This window comes from Phaseolus vulgaris, chromosome 7 (genome assembly GCF_051622355.1).
Source record: "Phaseolus vulgaris cultivar YP4 chromosome 7, ASM5162235v1, whole genome shotgun sequence".
In the NCBI taxonomy this organism is placed as follows: Eukaryota; Viridiplantae; Streptophyta; class Magnoliopsida; order Fabales; family Fabaceae; genus Phaseolus; species Phaseolus vulgaris.
Window position 1 is genome coordinate 3,987,278 of NC_143504.1, and position 22,616 is coordinate 4,009,893.

At 30.6% G+C, this 22,616-nt stretch overlaps 3 protein-coding genes across 3 annotated transcripts; all 3 read left to right on the plus strand.

Moving 5' to 3' along the window:
* The first annotated feature begins 1,287 nt into the window (after positions 1–1,287).
* On the plus strand, positions 1,288–5,591 carry LOC137827900 (RING/U-box superfamily protein). The gene is made up of 9 exons (XM_068634263.1): positions 1,288–1,585; positions 1,979–2,059; positions 2,355–2,475; positions 2,561–2,655; positions 3,177–3,248; positions 3,964–4,203; positions 4,376–4,484; positions 4,605–4,791; positions 5,173–5,591. Exons 1-9 carry the CDS (start codon positions 1,562–1,564, stop codon positions 5,252–5,254), a joined length of 1,011 nt encoding a protein of 336 aa, XP_068490364.1. The 5' UTR covers positions 1,288–1,561; the 3' UTR covers positions 5,255–5,591.
* Positions 5,592–13,936: 8,345 nt separating this feature from the next.
* On the plus strand, positions 13,937–15,627 carry LOC137828493 (uncharacterized). Its single transcript, XM_068635103.2, has 5 exons — positions 13,937–14,488; positions 14,619–14,858; positions 15,151–15,216; positions 15,298–15,363; positions 15,477–15,627. Exons 1-5 carry the CDS (start codon positions 13,937–13,939, stop codon positions 15,573–15,575), a joined length of 1,023 nt encoding a protein of 340 aa, XP_068491204.2. The 3' UTR covers positions 15,576–15,627.
* A 2,718-nt stretch (positions 15,628–18,345) lies between these two features.
* LOC137828109 (uncharacterized) lies at positions 18,346–20,272 on the plus strand. Its single transcript, XM_068634551.2, has 5 exons — positions 18,346–19,024; positions 19,204–19,458; positions 19,576–19,641; positions 19,731–19,796; positions 19,903–20,272. Exons 1-5 carry the CDS (start codon positions 18,452–18,454, stop codon positions 19,999–20,001), a joined length of 1,059 nt encoding a protein of 352 aa, XP_068490652.2. The 5' UTR covers positions 18,346–18,451; the 3' UTR covers positions 20,002–20,272.
* Positions 20,273–22,616: the final 2,344 nt, after the last annotated feature.

A 22,616-nucleotide genomic window follows, 5' to 3' on the forward strand; every position in this document is an offset into this window, starting at 1 on the left:
AACGGGACCTTATCTTTTGTAAAATCAAAAGAAGTAAACCAAAATTAAAGAATATAATCAATTATTAATCATATTTTACTTTCTCTTCAATGATTTTTTTTTAGTTAAATTCTTTTGTAATTTTAATCTTAGGTTATCCTAAGAGTATGATATGACCAATGATTGAGTTTTGCATTAAATATAGCACAATTTTTTTTTGTAGTAAGTTTTCTATTAAAGTAAGTCATTAATAATATCAGTCTCCCTAAAATTCTAGTAATAAAGATTAAATCTTATTAAAAACATCAGTTAAATTTCTAAAATATGTTAATAATCAATAATGTCTATAATACTTATCATTAATAACACTGTGAAAGTAAAAATACAAACTCTAAATGAGTCTCTACTAATAAGACTCAAAAAAGTTATTTCATGTTAAAAAGGATAGACTTTATCAGTCAAATTAGTAAGAAAAACATTGATTTATTAATTTCATTTATAAAAAAATAGTTTACGAAACAAATGTTTGGAAAATGATAATATCAGATTTTTCCACTGTCTCAGTCTACATTTCAGTTAAATTATTTTTAGGCAATTTCTTTTTGTAAATCCATGTTTTATTCCTGCATCTCCATACATCACATTAAATGATAAATTTGTTCTTTTTATTGATCTCTCTTTCTTTTTGTTTTAAAATTTATGATTTAGAATTATTTATATATTTCAAAAATTTAGAATATAAAATCGTATTTTGAATTCTAGAATGCTAGAAAATATATTTTGAATTATAAAATTTAGAATGAAAAATTATATTTCAAATTTTAGAGTTTTAGAAAATAACTTCTAAAGTATAAAATTTAGAATTGAATGTCTTTCGAATTTTAGAATTTGAAATGCATTTTTAAACCTAAAAAACATCTTCTGAATTATAGAATTGTAAAATTTAGAATATATTTTTGAATCTAGAAAATACTTTTCAAACTCTAAAATTTAGAATAAAAAATATATTTTAAATTTTATAGTTTGAAAATAATTCTAAACTCTAAAGTTTAGAAAACCTACGAATTATACAGTACAGAAATGAAAAGAAATAACAAAAACAAATCCTACACATTTGCTCAAGAGTAATTTTAAAATTGAAAAATTTATGAAAATGCAGGAAGAAATCTCCTCTTTTTTATTTATATAAAATAGACATAAACTTTGCTGGGCCAGTAGAGAATACTGTGGCCCATATTTAATAACCTGGCCCGTAAACATTTTTTTTTTGGTTTTTTGTCTTCACCTGATTTTTGCAAATAATTAATTAACAGAAGGAAAAAAAATGAAGGAAAAGGAAAACTCAAACGGATCTGAATTGCAAACATAGAGGGGGGTTTTGTTTCGCAGTGAACTGTGCGTATTATCAACAACACAAACAACAATTTCAGTGAATCAACAAAAAAAAAGGAGAGAAAAACATTATTGTCTCCGTGATTTCGATTATTGACCATTCTCTTCGCTTCAATTCCCCTTTCTAAATCCTCTTGATTTTTTTTTTCCGAATATCATCAGATTCAATTGAATTATACCCCTCAATGCAATGGTGGTCTGCAAATGTCGCAAGGTTCCGCTCCTTTTCTCTTTCTTTGCACACAGTTCGCGCCCTTTTATTTCCATTTTCAAAACCCTGATTTGTGTTTTCCCAATCACGATTGACTTGTTAGCTGGGTTTGTAGATCCGATTGGTATCGTTAATTCAGATCAACTGCGGTGATCTGCGTGTTCTTGCATTTTGCGTGATTTGATTTTCATTTCCATTTTATTATGCATTTGGGTGAGGGAAACAATTGCTTGAACTTAACATATAATTGATACAAGTGATTATTTGTCTTGGCTTGTTGATGTTGCATGTGATTCTCGTTTCTTGATTATCTTGGGGAGCTGTGCTAGTTGTTCCCCATTTTCTTGCTTTGAATTAGAGCTAATGCTGTGTTGCGCCTTGTGTATTATGTTTCAGGCTACTAAGTTATATTGCTTCGTGCACAAAGTTCCTGTCTGCGGGGAATGTATCTGCTTCCCGGAGCACCAAATCTGCGTGGTAATTTATTTTTCTACAATTCGTATCTTTTGTTATCATTCACTATCAATTTATGCTATATCCTTTGTTCTCTCGCTCTTTCCTTCATTCCCCCCTTTGGTTATTTCTGATTTTTGTTTTTCATTTAATTTATTATTTTTGGTCATTTGTTTCCTGGTCCAAGGCTTCAATTTCTTTTTCTAGTTCTGGACTGAGTATTATTGGGGATCATGCAATCTTGTAATTTGCCGGCATATTATGTATGAAGCTGTATAGTTTCCAGGGTTAAGCTGAGTCTACTTTGTAAATTTTGCAGGTCCAAACTTATTCGGAATGGGTTATAGATGGGGAGTATGATTGGCCTCCGAAATGCTGCCAATGCCAGGCTGTTTTAGAAGAGGGGGATGGATCTCAAACAACTCGACTGGGCTGCTTGCGTATGTGATTTTGCTTGTTTTCCTTCCAAATAATTTTGGCTGAGCTTGCTCTGATCACATTTATAAATTTAAATTTTGTACATAGATGTTATCCACACAAACTGCTTAGTCTCGCATATCAAGAGTTTTCCTCCTCATACTGCCCCAGCAGGATATGCGTGTCCTTCATGTTCTTCTTCTGTAAGATCTACCTTGAAATGCTTCCTTTCTTTTTTTACTTTTCAAATTCATAATCGATGAGAGATTGGACAGAAACACTATAAAGGCAATTGGTGTTTTAGGTGCCCAGGACTATGTGTACAAAGAGGGAAAAGAAAATGACATGCTATTCCCAACACTTTTTTTCTCTCCCCATTTGATTTTTCTTTTTTTAATAATTTTTTTTCTTAATTATGAGTTGTAGATAGAAACTCCAGAAAGCTAACCATTCATTCGTATATGTTTTAAAACAAGTATTTAGTGGCTTGTCTTAGGAGGGACCAAGTCACAAAAAGAAGTTTCTTAGCAGGTAGACTTACAGTATGTTTTGTTAATAGATACTCTATTAAGAATTAGCTACATAAGATGTGACTTGTTCAACCACTATTGTGATTATGTTTTCCCCTTTACATTTTAAAACTAAATTTATTTAGACAGTAGTACGGTAAAATTCTCCATCATTTCTTTTTGTCCATGTGTCGTTTGATGAAATAACTGTACAGATATGGCCTCCCAAAAGTGTGAAAGATTCGGGGTCACGTCTACATTCCATGTTGAAGGAAGCTATCATGCAGGTGATTTATGAAGTTTTTAGTATATGATTGCCTCACTTCTATATTAGTTTGAGATATAGTAGGTTATATTTCTTGACATTCAGAAATCTAGAACAAGCTTATTGCCACAGTTATGAATTATGAATGAATTGGGACTTGACAGTTATATTCATAGAATTTTTATTTTTAAGAGAATCCCTGTTGTTCCATGTCTTTGTCGGCCTTCATTCTTTGATGATTATAATGAAATAGTATTATATAGAATGCCAACATTCTTTGGTGCTAAGACCTATTGAACTTATCAGGCAATCAGAAGAATTTATTTACTAGCAAATGTTTGGACTATGCATATACTTTAATATAATTAGTTTCTCTTTGGTTTCCATATAATTTTTGTTTAACATCTTCGTGCTCACTGTGGAAGGGATGATGTTCAGGATTATGATATACCATCTGGGAAATTCAGTCAAGGCATCGTGTCTGATTCTTTGTTAAATGGACAATACTGAATATTTGTGCTGTACCACTGATCAATAATTGTGGTTATAAATGATTGATTATTACCGCAGAAAAAGTTACCATTTCTATAAATCACATGAATCCACACTTCCATTCCGTTTTTTGTCTTGATGATTTTATATATATAGGCACCTACTAGAGTTATATTCCTTGTCTGTTTTCTGCTCATTCATTATATAAATATTTTTTTCATTAGTTTTTGTCTGTTTTTGTGCAGTCTGGTATGGAAAAGAATGTTTTTGGAAACCATCCAGTTTCAATGACAGAATCGCGAAGTCCTCCTCCTGCTTTTGCTTCAGATCCATTGATTGGTAGAGAAAATAATGGAAACTCAGACTTGGTTGATGGATCACCTGTGACTGGGTCAGAACTACCTAAACTTACAGTGGCAGATATTATGGAGATAGATGGTGCTAACTCAGCAGGAAATTTCATGAAAACCTCAAGTCCTGTTGCTGTAAGAGGATATTTTCAGTGCACTGTTATTGTGTTTGCATTTATCTATCCTCTTAAAACTTTAATGAGTAGGCTGAATTTTCTCTTGTTTTTATTGCAATGCGAGTTGTATCTGATTTCGTGTATTTCAAATTTTTTTTAATATAGTTTTTTTCTTATTGCAAATAATTTAGCCTGGTGCCACCACAAGGAAGGGCTCTGTCCATGTTGAACGACAGAATTCTGAAATTTCTTACTATGCTGATGATGAAGACGGGAATAGGAAAAAGTACACAAAACGAGGTGATATTGTCTTTTTGAATGATTTTTAATATTTTAAAATTTTGTGATTAAAACTTGACATGTCTTCCTCTCCTCTTTTGTTATAGCTTGTTTATTTGAATTTCATCTTTGAAAGTGTAGGTCCATTCCACCATAAGTTTCTTAGAGCTTTGCTTCCTTTCTGGTCTACTTCCTTACCTACTCTACCGGTGACTGCACCTCCAAGGAAAGATGCAACAAATGCAACTGAAACCTCAGAAGGCCGAACACGGCATCAAAGATCATCAAGGATGGACCCAAGAAAAATTCTTCTTCTGATTGCAATTATGTATAGCTCTTCACTTCATGTTAATATATAATAATCCAAAGTAGGAAGTGCAGTAGTGGTAAAAGATAAAAAGTTCTGGGACCTGAAATTTGGGCGGTTGACCTTATGTTTGAGTCACTGATGATGCCTAACGAGGAGTGTTTTGTTTAGGGCAAGTAGGGAACAACTGGTTTAGTGAGCCTGGGCTTTTATTGCAACAAGTAGTATGTATCCCAGGGTTAAAATGCTTGCAGTCTCTTTTAAGTTTATCTAGCATACATCTTTCGCATTGCTGATGCTCTAATTCCTCTACCATATATGTAACAACTATACGGAGTTTCAGTTGTGGTATATACTGCTAGTTTTTAACTGATGAAGGTATTATGATGATCCCATTTGCAGGGCTTGCATGGCGACTATGGGTATATTGTACTACAGACTGGTGCAACGGGGACCAGGGGATGAGCTTCTTAATGATGAATAAATTTGCATTGGAGCTCTTAAAATCCGGAGACTCTCAGTGGCTCCATTTTGGATATTGCTGGTTTCTTGTTGCTTCTGCTGGTTCTTATCTGTTTGGCTTCTTTATTTGGACCAGTCGCTGTTTTGGCCAACATACAAGTAGTTTGTTGATAATTTTTCATCTGAATGGGCTATGACAGTGACTTGTTACATAAAATCTTACTCAGCCATCTTTGCTCTTTGCCCTCAGTTTTGGTGCCCTCTTGGAATGTAATTGCAGATTCAGATCAAAATGTTGCTCTCTTAATTGGATTAAGTTGTCTTGATGATTTCAAATATAATTCGCACATTGTTAGTCAGTCAACATTTTTTATCTGTAGTTGTGTTGCACAAAACAAACTCAAACAAAGTTATGCATTATATATATTGATAGACCAGTGATACGAAGATATGATCATCTGCATCTGCAATGATGATACAGCATGTTAATGATCTTAATCTTTTGATTTCGTTAAGTATAGGAAGTGGAGCAGTATTTCTGTTCCATCAGAAAATTGTGAAGGAATGCTATAAAACTCCGCAGCTGGGACCGTATTTAGGTTGGACGATTCATTTGAGCCCACAAATCATAGGCAAGAATTCCGTGAAGTCAGCATTAGGGTGCACTCCATGTTATTGTTTAGGACGAAGATATTATGGCACCCATCAAATAAAAATATTCAATTAATAATTTAAAATAATCATATTTTAATTAGATTTTTTTTTTTAATTTAAAATTTCAATATACGTTGTTATATTATTAAAGTGGGTTGTCATGTATTTTTTTAAGGCATGTCAAAGTAATATTTTCTTATCGTTTATGACCTAGACTAGAAGACCTTTACGTATTTGGTTGAGAGGAAAGAAAGTAAGAACCCAAAGTTTGCTATTTAAATTGTTTGTCAAATAAATTAAAAATTTTCTTTAGAGAAGACAATTCTTCTTATTCCCTCTTCAAGAAAAAGACATATTACCTGCGTTTCTTTTATCTCAATTTTATTTCCTCATTTCTATTTTTCTTTTCAAAAAGATATATATCTGCATAACCTTCTAATATTTTCTTTCTATAATTTTTTCTGCTTTTTTAAGTATAGCTTAAGATGTTTAAAAAAATAAAATATTTTTAAGAGTTTTCTATTTTACTCATATGTTATATATATATATATATATATATATATATAAACTAATTAAAAACTAGTTGGATAGTAAGAATATAAATTAGAAAAAAAGTAGTTATCGTTATTTTGAACTTTGTAAATCATAGTTACAAGTAGTAGTAATACACATTTAAAATCGTAAAAGTTGACTAATTTTGTTTTCATTATTCAAATTTTATACATTCTTTTAAGGGCTTGAAAGATTGAGGTAATTTAAGAAGTGAGTTGTTCACTTTTGACAAATTCCCTATGTACCTCCATGTCTTCCCTCTACATACCTTATACTTTTTTCTATAAAAAATTCAACAATATTCTTATACTTTTTTCTATAAAAAATTCAACAATATTCTTATACTTTTTTCTATAAAAAAAATTCAACAATATTCTTTTGAGTATGGTGGGAAATGCACTATCTTTTTATATATGTTTAAGTGATGTTGATTGCTAGTAGTGTCTTCTATATTTTTAAGTGGTGAACGTTGGTGGTTGAGAAGACTAACACTGAGGCGAAGTCCAGGAGACGAGACAAATGTGAAGCCGTTAGACCATTTGATATATCTAAAGAAGATAGATACTTAGCTGATGTGTATGAAAACGATAGATGTTTTACATCTAATGAAGACTAACATGCTTATGATTACAAACTTGCTAGTGATAGAACAAAGAGAATGTCAAAGCTTCAAATAAATATGATTACGCAAAGCTAATTGCATTCTCCTTAGTGGTTGCTAGTGAGATATTAGAAGATAAACCTTCTAGTGTATCATCCGTCTTAGTAAGTAACGACAAGACTCAATGACTAGAAGTCATGAATGAAGAGTTGAAGTCACTTCGTATGAACAATACCTGAACTATAATGCATAGACATGAGGGTTCTAGGTTGGTTGGTCGCAAATGAATTTTCAAACGAAAAGATGGCACTCCAAGAAATGATCAACAGATATTTAAGACAAGACTCATTGCTAGAGGATTTACAAAAATAAAATAAAATATTGGTATCACATTAATTCTCTCTCTGTTTCTTTATTTACTCCTCTTGTTTACCTTCTTCTATATATTCTTGTAGACTTCTCTATTAATATTGTTTGGTCTATTTATTTGGTAAGTGGAGTTTTTTTTAACAACTACAATTGGCTCGTTTTATAACTTTGTACAACCTTTCGAAGTCTTTGGATATGAAAAATAAAAAAAAAACATTATAAATAAATAAATAAATCTCAAAGTTTACACATTAATAACTGAATATATGTTTGTTGATGTGATAATTGGTATCTTGTTGCAGTTTCTTACATAATACCTTCAAAGATATAATTCTATAAACATGTGCGAAACTATTGTCAAAGCTAAATAAACGAATTTAATTTGAGAAGTCAAAGGGCTTAAAATTGAGATGCTTTTATAAAATCCTAACAAATAGGATGCTTAGTTTACATTCTAGAAGTCAATCTCATTCCAATATTAAATTGGATATTAGGGCTAAAATTCTTCCTTTCTTACCTAATATTGATTATAGTATTTCAAATAGTCCATTTATCTAGAGTTAAATGGTTGACAAACCAAAAGTCATATTTTTTTAAATAAAAAGGAAGAGGCCTATTATTTGAAACCATTGAAGTCAACCATCACACTTAGATCAAAATTAATATAATGTTTCTCTTCATTGACTTGCATGCATGGTCTTCCCCTAGAAGGGTTTTCATTCATAAGTTATTAAAATTTCTCTCACAAAATTAACTGGAAAAAAAATCTCAGGAAATGTTTATTTTAACACAATGGTTTATCCCTCATTTGTCAACATGTTATGTGTTTTGATGGACGAACTCACCTTATATAACTAAAAAAATCAAGTAGTTGCTAAATAATTGGGCCATATTAATCTGTATGTATAAAAAAGACATAAAAAAGACAAGAAAAAGTTATATTAACTTTGATAATCCCTTTTTCTTGAAAGAGATTCATATTTAGTCATTGATTGATGTAAAAAGTCAGAAAAAAAGTTCAATTATATGTTCTTATAGTCTATGAGACTCAGACATTTCTTCTTAAATGATGTATACGTGTCGAACACACGTATCCGTGTTGACACTCGTACGACACTCGTATGATAAAAACAAATTCTTTTGAACCAGTCATGAAAAATATCTTCCTGCTCCCAAAAAAATCTGGAACATACTTTTGTACATAAATATTTATTTTTAATTTATATAATTTAAAATTATATAATATATAGATTCGTGTCCTCGTATCTTACATTTTAGAGATTATATGTATCTCCGTATTCATATCCGTGTCGTGTCAGTATCCGTATCCGTGCTACATAGTTTACCATTTTTATGGTTATATGTTTTAGGAAATTAGTATGACATGTAAGTACCTAATTGTTATTTTTTTGCTATTTTTAATGGATTTTTAAATATTTATGAGAGAGCCTTTGATGGTTAATTTAAAGTAAATATTAATAGGAGTTTTGATGTAGTTAATTTAAGTATGAGAATTATGAATAATGTTTTATGAAGTGGAAAAGTGAATAAAATAATGTTTTATATGTTGACGTGATTCTGATATCCGTACGGTTGGAGAGTACATTATTATTGTAGTTGCTTAACTTAAATAACAATCAAAATCAGTCTACTCACCGGAGAAGGCACGACTTATCAGTGGACTGCACGTTCCCAAATTTTAAAAAATATAAAGTAAATTTTATTTTTTCCATGTTAAACATAACTTTATTTAATATGTACCATCTTATAATATTTTTAATTTTTTAATTTTACTTTATTTAAACTAATCTAAACTTATTTTTTAAAAATAACTTGTAACTCAAACATATTTTCCTTTTTATATATATAATTGTTTTTTTAAACAAATGAGAATGTTGAGATAAAAAATAATATGTTTTTGAAAAACTCACATTCTTAAATTTCAATACACAAAATAAAAGAATAAATATTTATTTTTAAGTAAGATTGACAAAACGGATGAGTACACAACATATAAAGTTCATAATTGATACTAAATTAATGAGGTTGGATTTAATTAATTAAAACAACTATAATTTTAGTAGTATACAGAAGAGAACATATTTCATTTAGATTGAAATGCTATTTGTTTTTTATTTAATTGGAATCAATTGGTTTGTGAAGTTCTTTTTTATCTTGTTCAAGTAACCATATTTCTTAATAAAGAATTTTATTGCTCAAATTATAGATGGTAGTTTCAACGAGAAAAAGATGTCGTATCAATTTTTTTTTATTGGAGTCATATTCACTTAATTAAGAGGTGAATATTTTAGTAAAAGATAAATTATACTAATTTTCTCTCATTTGAGAGTTTAGTTGCTCACGATAATATATTGACAATCAAATAACAATTGGATGTTTATGTTAGAAAGAGACTAAGATAATCCACAACATAATTATTTATGACAAATTACAATGGGTGATTTTTAGTGTTAAAATTACCTGGATGTGAGTGATTTTGTGTTAAAATTACATATGAATGATTAATGTTAAATTATAAATAAATTATTTATACAAGCTCATTATTAAGAGTAGAATAAAATAAATATGTTTGTTAATATAATATAAGTATTAAGTTAATTATTTAAAATTTAGTGAGATTTTAAGTTGTATTGATAATCGTATCACGTGGATATATGTAATAAAAATTCAATAAATGTGTTAAGCTAGTGCTATACTCATTATAATCTTTTGGGAAATTATTTGTATCAATATGAATAAGAATACTATGATTTATTGAAATATTGAAATGACTTAAATAAACATTGTCGATAAATAAGTATATATTTTCTACACAATGATTTCAGATATTTTATCATAAAGAGAGCAAATCATATTATAGGAACATCAAAAAACATGAAAAGAAATTAATGGAGTGTATATATATATATATATATATATATATATATATATATATATATATATATATATATTTACATCTGTAATACAAATGAAGGTAGAGAAGAGTTGATAAAAAAAAATAGTAGTTGTAAGAAAAAACTAATAAAATGGCAACTGTTTTATAATACGAATAAGGCAACAAATAAATTAAAATAAATAGATGCACAAAACCATTTTCCTTTAATTAAAGTCGTGCCTGCAGGTTTAAAAAATTTAGTTTTTTTGGTGCATGCTTTATAAATTATTTTTGCAATATATCTTATAATATATATTATTTTTTTAGTCTAAAGTGCAGACGCATTGCCACAAACAGAATCTCATTTTTTTATGGCCTTCCTCAGTTTATAAATAAAAGATTGGTAGTTAAGTTATTAAGTACAAATTTAACAGCTAAGCAACCTTCACAATATTATTTTTTGAGAAAATATTAAATAATAAAGAGAGTCACTTATTCAGGATGAAGATACATTGAACTTTAATTTATTAGATCCATTTCAAAATTAGGTATAAGGGAATAATAGGTAAATTCTTCCTCCACTTTCATCTTAATTGTGAAAAGTTGATTTTATTTTTGTTAATTTTTTAAATAAATATATTTTTAAATAATCTTAGTTGTACTCTCTACTCTCATATCTTTTTTTTAGTCACATATATTCTTTTCATCCGCAACACTTAAATTTTTCTTTTGTCGCAATGTTTAAAAGAATAATTATATTATTTGAACGTGTGAGAGAGTTGACAAGAAGTTTCGTTGTATTCTATGTTTTTTTGAAGATTTTTTTTTTTTTAGTTTTGTACTCCATTTTTAGTATCTTGTTAGTTTTTTATTTTTGGTTTTGTGATTTCTAAAAAAAAAAAAATAAGCGAACGATAACAAAACCATCACAAGTTAAAAAATCACAAAACTTACCTCAATCACAAATGTTCACCATTAACTACCACAAACAACCACCGTCACTTGAAAATAAAGAAGAAAACTCCACATCCTCCAACATACTCATAAGGGTATTGTTGAAATAAAAAAAAGTATAGAGGTGCACGGAGAATTTGTAGGAATAATTTGATCTCTCATGTTAAAATACTTAATATATCTTATACTTTTTCTTTCTAATGAATTAACAGATGATGATCCACAACTGCATTTTCATCCCTATTCAAAAATATAAACAAAACCAATTAAATTGTTTTAGATCTTTTGTTTAGACTAATCAAATCTAACAGTGATCGATTTAAATGTTAAAATGAATTTCAATCAAATTAACATATATTTTTCTTATTATTAATTATTATAATAAAATTGTGATATAATTTTATATATTTATAACTTTTATTATTGTTTACTTCCTGTAAGTTAATTACAATAAAAGAATCCAGTTAAAAGAATGTCTTTTATTCTTTTTTTAGTTAGTAGTTTTCATGACACGGTGCTAATTACGTAAATATAAATATATGCCAACAACCCAGTCTAACATATATACCCATTTCGATTATTATTGGTTTTTGGTTTAATAGAAAAGGATTATAGTTTATTTTTCAATCGAATCAACTCTGATTTTGATGATGCACAATGAATAATATATTCCTCTCCACAGCAAAATTGTTAGAGCATTGTAAAGTAAACTTATTTTTAGAACAAAATTAAATTATTTAACTCTAGATAAAAAAAAATTGTGGATAGGGTTAATTGACTTATATATAATAATTACAGAGTTACCTTATATTTATAGAGAGAGCATATTAATTAAGTTAATACTTTTCTCTCTAGTTTAATTTTTTTTTGGCTCTCGATGTAAATAATCTGCACTTAATTTACCTTATTTTTCTAGAGAGCATATTACGTAAAATGCTGATAAAAAAAAAGTAAAATGACTTTTGTTACAAGAGAAAGAGAATATATCATTTAATGAAATGATGAAAGTTCAAGATTAAAAAAAATCAAATCATGTTCTTTTTAAGTGATAATCTATCATCAAATAACTATTATATAATCCATATATAGTGTTCCGAATCTGTAATTTAATTTTTTTATAAAATTTTAATTATATATTTAGTCTTTAGGTTTTTTAAAATTAAGCAAGTTTAGTCTATATTAGTTTTATCATAGTGTTATTATGAATTTTGAAGCGCGTGACAGTTGCTCGTGTGGTGTGCAGAAGATACTTACGCGCAAAATCTACCGTCTAAACTGGCGCGAACATCGGTGATCGGTTAGATAGTGACACAACTACTTTCTAATTCATTTCAAACACTCCTCATTTTCTCTTCTTCCAATTAAAACTAGTTTTTCACTCTTTAATTAGCTTTCTTTTTACAAATGTTTAATTGACTTTTTTTACACTCTTTCAAATAGAATAACTTAATAAAAATAAGAATGAGTTGAACAAAGAACATGTTAGTTAAAAATTAGGTTATGTACTTTTATATAGACAATAGTATTTATAAATGGTTGTATAATTGTGTGTCGACGATCTTCTCGCTAATTTCTTCAAGTCTATTTTTTTAATTGTTGATGTTCGACTGGGGTTGAACTGAAAAAGATATTTCGACATCAAATAAGTATTATATGTAAAGAATGTATATTTGTTAATAATAAAAGTGTACCTTACATCTTTGTAAAAGATTTATTTATAGTGTTGGTCATGATCCTTATTGTGATGTGTATGTGATCCTTAATTTATAGAGAAATACATTGGTATATAGGTAGAGTGGTACATTTGAAAAATATATGTATAATACGCAGTTAATTAGTATTTAGCTAATTTGTCGAAGATATTTTTCGTATAATCTAAAACATGTACGCGATTCATAAAGAACTTTTGTAACTGTCGTCGTTGTAAGTTATTATGTGCCTGGAAATATTCTTGCACATAACATAATGAGTGAGTCAGTTGCTCACCAAGACTACCAAAATTGAGACTAACTTTTGTCCAGTATTGACTTGAAAAGTATTAAGAAAAGTATTACAAGTATTAAGAAAAGAAAAACATGAGTTGAGGGAACTGAATGAGTTTTGGAGTGCTTGGGAGGGCACATGATTCCACTTGGTAGACATCAAACAACACAGTCCGAGTGGAATTAAATTAGGCATTTAGAATGTTGGACAGACATGAGACACCACTTCAATTTCCCCATTTCGATGTCATTTTCATTCTTTCTGTCTAACAAATTAATATCATATTCTGGGCCAGCAATGGTTTTTTTCATTCTCCTTTTTTTTGTCTCTAATGAACCAACTCCCACACTAGTCTCATTCTGCATTACTTGATCATTGTATTTCTTTCTCACCTGAGAGGGGATATAAGCCCATTCAAGGATTATTATTTTAATAACACCATTAGCTGAATCTTTTAATGTATTACTACTTTGTCAGCGCTTAATTATTTCCAATAATTTTGGGATCTTTTTCCATAGATGAATCCAATCCCTTTTTGGCATTACCTGAGGTTGTTAGGTATAAATGTACTACTAGTGTTCTCACTTTTCTCATCCTTAAAATACAGAAACAAAGCAAGATTCTTCTGTTGTTGCACACTATCACACTAAAACAAGACAACCCTTTCTTCTCACAGATTCCAAAAGAGAAGAAGAATGGAATCTTCTCAACACATTTCTGAAGAATGGGGTTCTCTTTATGGATTGCACACAACTGAAGAAGCTGACTTTATGGCTCAGTTGTTTGGAGAAAAACACTATGGAAATACCACTTTAGGCTTTTGGCCTGGCAATGAATCCACAACAGTGACCATTAAAGGCACTGATAGCAACTCATACTTCCTTTCAAATGTTACAGACATTAATTTATGTTTTTTACAAGGGAGCAGCTGCAGCATTGATACTGGTAATAGTATCTTTTCCACTACAAGTAGTGGACCCTACTCCTGTGATCCAGCAACAAACTTTGACTCTGTGTCCATGGCTTTTTGCTTGGGAGATGCCCAATTTAGTCCACATAGTTTTCAGTGTAATGACAACTCAAGCCAACAGATAAATGAAAACACTGATGAAGAGTCAAGTCTAGCTCTTGCTGACAACAATTTGCAGGCTAAGAGGGAGTATGAGATGATGGTTTCTGAACATGTACAAGAAGTCAGAAGTGGAAACCTGGAGAACCTAACAAAAAGACTTAGGAGCTCAAAAGAGGTAGAAATAGAATAATACCGAGTTAAAATTCTGTTTGCTAGTGCCATATTTCTACTTTTTTCCTTTTCAGAATATTTTGAGTCATGTTGTTTACTTGTGTTGACTCTGATCATGGTTTTATTATTTGCAGGTCTCAAAAACATTGAGGAACGCTAAGTTGAAGAAAAATTCAAAATCTGCTTCAATGAACAAGAATGAAGATGACAGAAGCTTGAACCTCCAAGGGTTTGGCTGTTTTTCACAGGGTGACTCTAGTGCTTCTCTGAAGCCAAATGGAGGAGCATCCAAAGATCCTGCACCTCCCAATTTGCTTCGAAAATCAAGAGCAAGTAATGGTCCTGCCACTGATCCACAGAGCCTTTATGCAAGAGTAAGTCACCCTTTAGAAGCACATTTCATCAATGAAATCACAGTGACAATTGCACTATCACTTGCCTAATAACAATAATAATCAAGGTTTAAATAGCATTCTACGACTATAATTTCAAATGTTTTTAGAATTTCACAGAATAAGGGATATAGTTACTAACACTTTATATTAGTAAACTCTTCTTATAAACTACTAATTTTCAATTAAAGTTTCATTCTTAATAGCATTTATTCTTAATTAAATAAACATATTTTATTATGTCTAAAAGGGTTTTTCCTATTGGATTGTGCAGAAGAGAAGAGAAAGAATAAATGAAAGGTTGAGAATACTGCAAAGTCTTGTCCCCAACGGAACTAAGGTAACTCTCTCTGTTAATTGAACTGTTTCTCAACAATTGGTGAGTGTTCAAATTCTCATGTTCTCTCTTCCTAAATTGTAGGTGGATATCAGCACCATGCTTGATGAAGCAGTGCAATACGTTAAGTTTTTACAGCTCCAAATTAAGGTCACAATTAGGAAAACCTTCCCATAAGCTTTTTACAAAGATCTTTTCATTTTACATTTTTTTTATTTGGGAACTATTGTGATTATTAATTCCTTTTGATTTGGTTGAAACAGCTTCTGAGCTCTGACGACATGTGGATGTATGCCCCAATAGCTTACAATGGTATGAACATTGGACTTGACCTCAGTGTTTGTCCAACCAAAGGAAGATGAATTAGTGTGACAGTTACAGTATTTCATTACCGTAGATTGACACTGTGTAATGTTTTAGTCTATTCATCTGTGTAATGTTAGTGTTGGAGATCTCATATCGACTAGAAATTAAAAAAATTTATTAATAGATGCAAATCTCACTACACAAACTGCTTTTATAAGATTGAATTAGGCTTTAGACTCGGAGATTAAAAAGTTTAAATTGCTTTTGCTTAAATCAACAACATTTTGTTTTTTTATTTTTGGAATTGATAAACTTTGCCTATTTATTTTATTGGTATTAATAAGTGGACGGTGACAATTTTGCGCGTACGGAGCATGATGTTCATATTTATAATTGTGTAATAGTTTATCCAAAAGAATTACTTTATTAATGAATAAATACCAACTAATAAACACACGTCTAGGGTGATGCTTCTGTTGTGATTCTAAACCAGTTCTATTCTATTAATTATTGGATTGTGACTACATTTTTAATATCACGGATAATTCAATAACAAGACTAATTAAATTTAAATATATATTTTGTTCCTATAAATTATGAGCGGACAAAAAAAATATAACTACTAAAAATATAAATCAAATTAAATAAATTAGGAACACAGTATATTTAAATTAAATAAGTATATTTAGGAATGATGAACTGTCGAAGGACTTCAGACCACCTTATATGCAAACATGTTCCAACAAAAGTTCTACTAAATATTGGCATTGAGAAGAGAATATACATTGAATCTAAGTTGATAGTAACTTAATATGATATGATGCATTAGCTGTATGATAAAAAAAGAGAAAATATTAATACTACAATTTTATAATTAAATAAGAAAATAAAACAAATTATATATTTTTTTTCTCTATTCTCTTCTTTCTCTCTTTTTTTCTTGGTTCAGAGAATATAAAAGAATGATGAAACAAAATCAAAAGAATTAATTTAAAATGTTCTAAACTATTTTATGACACCGTTTAATACATATTTTTCATCTATTATAATATTCACATTTCTATTGTCACCTTGAAGATTGAGAATAGTTACAGCTCCAACAAGATTCAACCCCGATTTAATGTCTCCTTGTTAATGGGGGCATGATTGCATATCAAGTACAAACAACCTGGTAAATCACACTAACTTGATTAACAAAACCATGTGTATCCTCGCCAATGGCAAAGAACATAGATTATTCTTGGGATTGGTTAAAAAACAAAACATTTAAATTTAATATTTTTGTAAGCATTTTTAGTACCTGTAGAATATGTCATATAACTTTTTTTATGAACACAAAGTGTAGACCTATATCTAGTAAATAATTAAGATCTTATGAGTAACATTCTTAAATTGGAGTGCAAGAGGAAGAAGAATCTTACGGCAGGTTGAATCTCTCATCTAACCAACCAAACGGGCACTCACGTACTCACAAAGGATTTATAAAATACATAAAATCTTGTTAATCATTGGTATGTAGAGGAATATATTGTTGTCCATATATATTCCAACACCATAAACATAAAATATAATTGAGAATGTAGAACACTGCCCTGAAGACAGAACTGATGCTCATATACAAATCATTAATTGTGCCACTGTTTCATATATGGATTATAGCCCAGATTTCCCAACTCACCAATACGATAAATTGCTCAAGTGGGCACAAGAATCTCGCATTATATCGATCCACGTAGCGTTTGCAAAATCTGTGTAACTGAAAACTGATAGTTGAAATGATGAGGAGAATGTGGTAGGTTTTTCACAGCTCTAGAGGGGACAAAAACACAGTTAGCAGATAATGTTGTCTGGTTTTTAAAACAGTTTTCAGAATGGCAGACTTACCACCACGATCTCTAGCCGTCCTTCCTGCATACGTCATTTCTTATTTTGTACAATACATAATTCATATAATATCATATTCAGGGCCAACCCCACGTCGGTCTCACAATTAACAGGTGTAATTCTCTTTGTACAACCCTCCAAATCTCCTTATCTCACTCACAAGTACTTTTATATTCTGCTTCTCTCTCATCCGTGGAAGGAATTTTCAGCTCTAGGAAATCTGTACAGGGCTTCCTCTTCATATATTCATATTCTAATCAATGAAAGTTCGACCTGGACTCATAACATATAACTGTAGTATAGACTTCATCTTATAAGTCAATTTTATACGGTTGAGTTAGACTTAAAAAATACTTGTTAATATGGAGAACCTATACGAGAGTTTGTTGACACATCCACTATTGGACCACTATCGGACCATGATGTTATAACTGAGTATAGACTTCATCTTATAATTCGGTTTTATACAGTTCATTAAACTTAAAGAATACTTCTTAATATGAAGAACCATTTAGAGTCTATACGAAATTTTGTTAGCACCATCCAGTATCGAATCGCTATCAGACCATGTAATCACACACAGAAGTTGTAGGATGTGTTGGATTTCTCACGTCAAACATTTTTGTCAGCTGGATGAAGGTATGGTCTGGAACACAGGTCGACTTGGTGTTCCAAGACTGATTTTCACAGTGTTCAAATAATTTTTTCATCAGTGCAAGTCATATCCCACTAACACAGATTAATCGTCTGTTTAGAATTACTGTGTGGACCATGTCCATGAAAAAAAATACTTAGGAAAGGGAACCTCTTCAGTTATAACTTAAAAGTGGTCCCATCAAGGACTTTTGCGTATTTGATTAAAGGGTGTAGGACTTTGTCAGATGCTAATTATTGCCAATTATGAATTGAGATCTTTTTATATGGATGAAGTCAATCCTTAGTGGTTTATGATTTCTTCTTGTTGGGTATAAATAGAGTACAGTTCTCATTCTAAAAGTGGGCTTCTTCAATAACAGTAGAAAAAGAAGAGCCACACCTAAGAAAGAAAATGGATCCTACTGACCAAATTTCTGAAGAATGGAGCTCTCTTAGTGGCTTTTGCACAGCTGAGGAAGCTGACTTCATGAGCCAGTTGCTGGGAAACTGCTCACTCCCTGAAAATCTCAGTGGAAATTTCCACTTGGGAATTCCATCTGCAACATGGCCTGGCCATGAATCAACAATAGTGACCGTGACAAGCATCAATGAAAGTCCATATTATCCTACAACCGCTGATAATAGTAACAGTAGTTATTTATGTTTTTCACAAGGAAGTAGCTCCACTTCTGATAGTAGCAATATATTTCCTACTACAAGTGGCAATAAACACTGTTTGAATGACCCAGTAGCCAACATTGGCTACATGTCCATGGGTTTTGCCAAGTTCAGCCCATATAATGTTCAAGGGAGTCACAACCAACAGATGAATGAAAACACTGATCAAGATTTAGGTCTAGAGGTTATTGCTGACAAGAATTCGCTGGATCATCAGGAATGTGAAGTACTAGTTTCTGAAGCAGCAAAAGAGGATATAACCACCAATCTGGAGAAGTCGGGAAAAAGATCAAGGGGCTCAATGCAGGTAGAATAGCACAAATTATTATTCTTTCCTAAATAAACCACTTACTAATGCTGTTTCTTTGTCCTATAATAATATAGTTATATAAGCTTTTCCTTTTCCAGAAGAATTTATTGTATGTGTTTGGTTTTGTATGGTTCTTCTCATCATGATTTGATAATTTTGATCTAATGATTTCGTAGGTACGAAAGAGCAAGAAAAATGCTAAATCTGTGAAGAAACCAAAATCTGATTCTATAAGTAACTCTGAAGAGGGTAGAAGTCCTGATCTTCAGGGTTGCTGCTCAGAGGATGATGACTCCAATGCTTCTCAGGAGCTAAATGGAGGAGGATCTTCAAGTTTGAGCCTGGAGGATTCTACATACCTTAAGTTGAAGGGGAAAAAATCAACAGCTAGTAGAGGTTCTGCTACTGATCCACAAAGTGTATATGCAAGGGTGTGTATTTCATCCCATTAATCCACTCTAATAATTTTATGATGTTTTATTGTTTTCAATGTACTGTAAACTGTAAAGGATATGATCTCAAGAAATTTTCCTTTTTGCATAATGCAGAGAAGAAGAGAAAGAATAAATGAAAGATTGAAAATCCTACAAAACCTTGTCCCCAATGGAACCAAGGTAGATTTCTCAATCAATATCCAACTACTGCCAAAGTGAAACAAGTGGTTGACTTAAGATGCTGAATTTTGCTTCCTCATGAATTGCAGGTGGATATCAGCACCATGCTTGAGGAAGCTGTTCAATATGTGAAGTTTTTACAACTCCAAATTAAGGTAACAACTTGAGTTGAGATCCTCCTTAGTCCTTATTTTGCATCCAAATTTTAGTTCAGTTCTTTATATTAGAAGATAGAGACTCATTGTGATTTCAATTTAACAGCTTCTGAGCTCTGATGATCTTTGGATGTATGCTCCTATTGCTTACAATGGAATGAACATTGGACTAGACCTCAATATTACCCCAACCAAACAGCCATAAGTATATTGCATAGCAGTGAAAGGGTGATGCAGCAATTTGGGAGCTACCTTTTGTCACACTTCTATTATAAGTGTGTATTAACTTCCATTTAATCATAAAGAAGTTTGAAATTTTTTTATTCATAGAGTAAGAGATGGATTAATCAAGCGAACCTTATGTATTTTTTTAACCGTGAGAGATCATTTTCGGTTGATTTCCTGGTTGTTTACTCCTCATACTTTTAACAATCTATGTTCGGTTTCACCTTATATATAATGTTTTTTAAGATACAGTGACTCTTGCAACTTCAAATATTAAATGAGATTGAGTTTGATTCTCTCTGGAAATAATTTTGATCAGATTTTACTTATTTTTAAGTCGAATCTGAGACAACAAAATTTAGAACATTGATGGACAACGAAAAAGATAGTAATTTTCTTCAAAAGAAAAATTGTAATCTGGTTTCAATGCTAAAACATTTATGAGGACAAGATGTTCAGAGAATTAAAGGCCCTCTTAAGGGTTTTTCTTAACACGGAACATCGACACGATTATAGAAAATCATTGTTATAAAAATTTATAGAAGTAGAAGACAAAAATTGTAATTAGAAGTGAAAATAAAATATTGGTATATGCTTCTTACCAATCCAACCATTTTACTCTTTCTTTCTTCTTCTTCTTCTTCTTCTTCTTTTTCCTTTCAAAGAATGCAATACCATAAAGAATAGAGGTGTAGTTGGGGTGCAACGACCTCAATGGCAGCAGCGAGAGGGAATTCTTTAGTTTTTTGCTATTAGTATGGCGGTGCAGTAATAATCATACGGGTGCAAAAAGCAAAAAGCAAAACTCATGCCATATTTATTTTATGCTATACTTATGGGAAATATTAATAAATAATTCTTAATAAGATTTAAATTATCACATTTTAAATACAAAATAAGGTTCATAGAAAAAGGGGAGAGAATCGTTTCATTCACTTTTCAGAATCAACAACAGGGATCTTGATAGTTTCATTCTGATCTTTGCTTATAAGGAAAATTTTCTTTTCTGTTGAAGCCTGGGACTGAGTATCATCTGAATCACAACTTCTGGAGCTACTAAATGCGTGCTCGTGCCCGATCATATTCCTCCTTCCTCTCATCCACAATTCTAAGAACATTGTTTTTCTTTCCAACTTCATTGGCTTCATTTAAACTGGTTCCATTTGGCCTAGGCCTTATGGCAATTTTTATCTGCTCAGGTTTATCATTTTCCAATTGTTTAGCAGGTATTATTTCAGACCAATGGACCACAGATACTTGCTTTCAGCTAACTTTCTGACCTAATCCTGATTCCTTGACCATTATTTGCGTTTTGAGCAACATAATGTGTAACCAGTCTGATATATGAAGATATACAAATCAACAACATTTTCCTTCTTCGTATATCAGACTAACACATAGTGTTGCTCATCACGTATGCAAATAATGGTCTAAGATAATGACTTAGATGGTCAAGGAACCAGGATTATGGTCAAAAAGTTAGCTGAACGCAAGTATCTTATGGTCTACTTGTCTGAAATAATACCTGCTAAACAGTTGGAAAATAATAAACCTGAGGAGATAAAATTTTCCTTAAGGCCTAGGCTAAATGGAACCAGTTTAAATGAAGCCAATGAAGTTGGAAAGAAAAGCAATGTTCTTATAAGTATGGAAGAGAGGAAGGAGAAATATGATCGGGCACGAGTGCGCATTTTTTTTAGTGTACCAAAATATAATTTTTCATATACTTGAATAACAATATTTCACTACAATTGAGTATAAAATGTGACTAGAAGAGTACCAAAAGCTCACTACCACCATCAAAACGAAAAACCTAAAAAACGAACACGAGGTTTATAAGATTGCACAAAAATTGTATCTAAGTTAATATAAAAGTTGAATATAAGTAAATGCAAACCTTATCTTGAAGTGTTGGAGATCTCACATTAACTAGAGATAAAAAATTTCATAATATATAAGTAGTACAAACCTCATCTTATAAACAGTTTTATAAGATTGAGTTAGATTTAAAGTTTATTACTTAATATGACATCAGAACCATTTAAATCTATAATAATAAGAATTTGTTGGTCTTATCAAACCACCTATATAGTCTTACGAGTTGGTAACCTCAGTATGATAGAGTGTATTGAAAATCACACATAAAAAAATATTAACTTATCTGTCAAAAAGACTAATATTAATTAGTTATTCACTTAAAATAACAATATTTGAATAATAAGTAAAGTTTCAATACTTATTATCATTGAAAATGAGTTAGCATTTTTTTAACAATTACATCATATATTGAAATTTTATCAAAATTGCTTAATTTTTAAAAAATGAGAAAACCAAATGTGTTGCTAAATTTATATAAACTAAAATTATACGATAATTATAAAACAAAAACCAAAGTATGCCTAATAAATAGTTGCAATACAAGAATGCGAAAAAGAGTTAGCTTCTAGCAAGAAAAAGAAAGGTTTTTTTCTACCTAATACTAATTCGATTGTTCGGACGTTATCTACAACATAAATACAGTTATCGTCAAATATGTCTGAAATTTGGCAGCAGATTGACGCTGGTTAATTTGAAGATGAGAGAATAAAATTTAAA

What these genes read in the sequence shown, in the direction of transcription:
- LOC137827900 (XM_068634263.1), top strand. Translation starts at nt 1,562, where the DNA reads ATGGTGGTCTGCAAATGTCGCAAG. An exon ending in AACTCGACTGGGCTGCTTGC is followed by an intron (nt 2,476 to 2,560) that starts GTATGTGATTTT and finishes TTTTGTACATAG; the next exon opens with ATGTTATCCACACAAACTGC. An exon ending in AAACCTCAAGTCCTGTTGCT is followed by an intron (nt 4,204 to 4,375) that starts GTAAGAGGATAT and finishes CAAATAATTTAG; the next exon opens with CCTGGTGCCACCACAAGGAA.
- LOC137828493 (XM_068635103.2), top strand. Translation starts at nt 13,937, where the DNA reads ATGGAATCTTCTCAACACATTTCTGAAGAATGGGGTTCTCTTTATGGA. An exon ending in GACTTAGGAGCTCAAAAGAG is followed by an intron (nt 14,489 to 14,618) that starts GTAGAAATAGAA and finishes TATTATTTGCAG; the next exon opens with GTCTCAAAAACATTGAGGAA. An exon ending in TTGTCCCCAACGGAACTAAG is followed by an intron (nt 15,217 to 15,297) that starts GTAACTCTCTCT and finishes CCTAAATTGTAG; the next exon opens with GTGGATATCAGCACCATGCT.
- LOC137828109 (XM_068634551.2), top strand. Translation starts at nt 18,452, where the DNA reads ATGGATCCTACTGACCAAATTTCTGAAGAATGGAGCTCTCTTAGTGGC. An exon ending in CACAAAGTGTATATGCAAGG is followed by an intron (nt 19,459 to 19,575) that starts GTGTGTATTTCA and finishes TGCATAATGCAG; the next exon opens with AGAAGAAGAGAAAGAATAAA. An exon ending in TTGTCCCCAATGGAACCAAG is followed by an intron (nt 19,642 to 19,730) that starts GTAGATTTCTCA and finishes CATGAATTGCAG; the next exon opens with GTGGATATCAGCACCATGCT.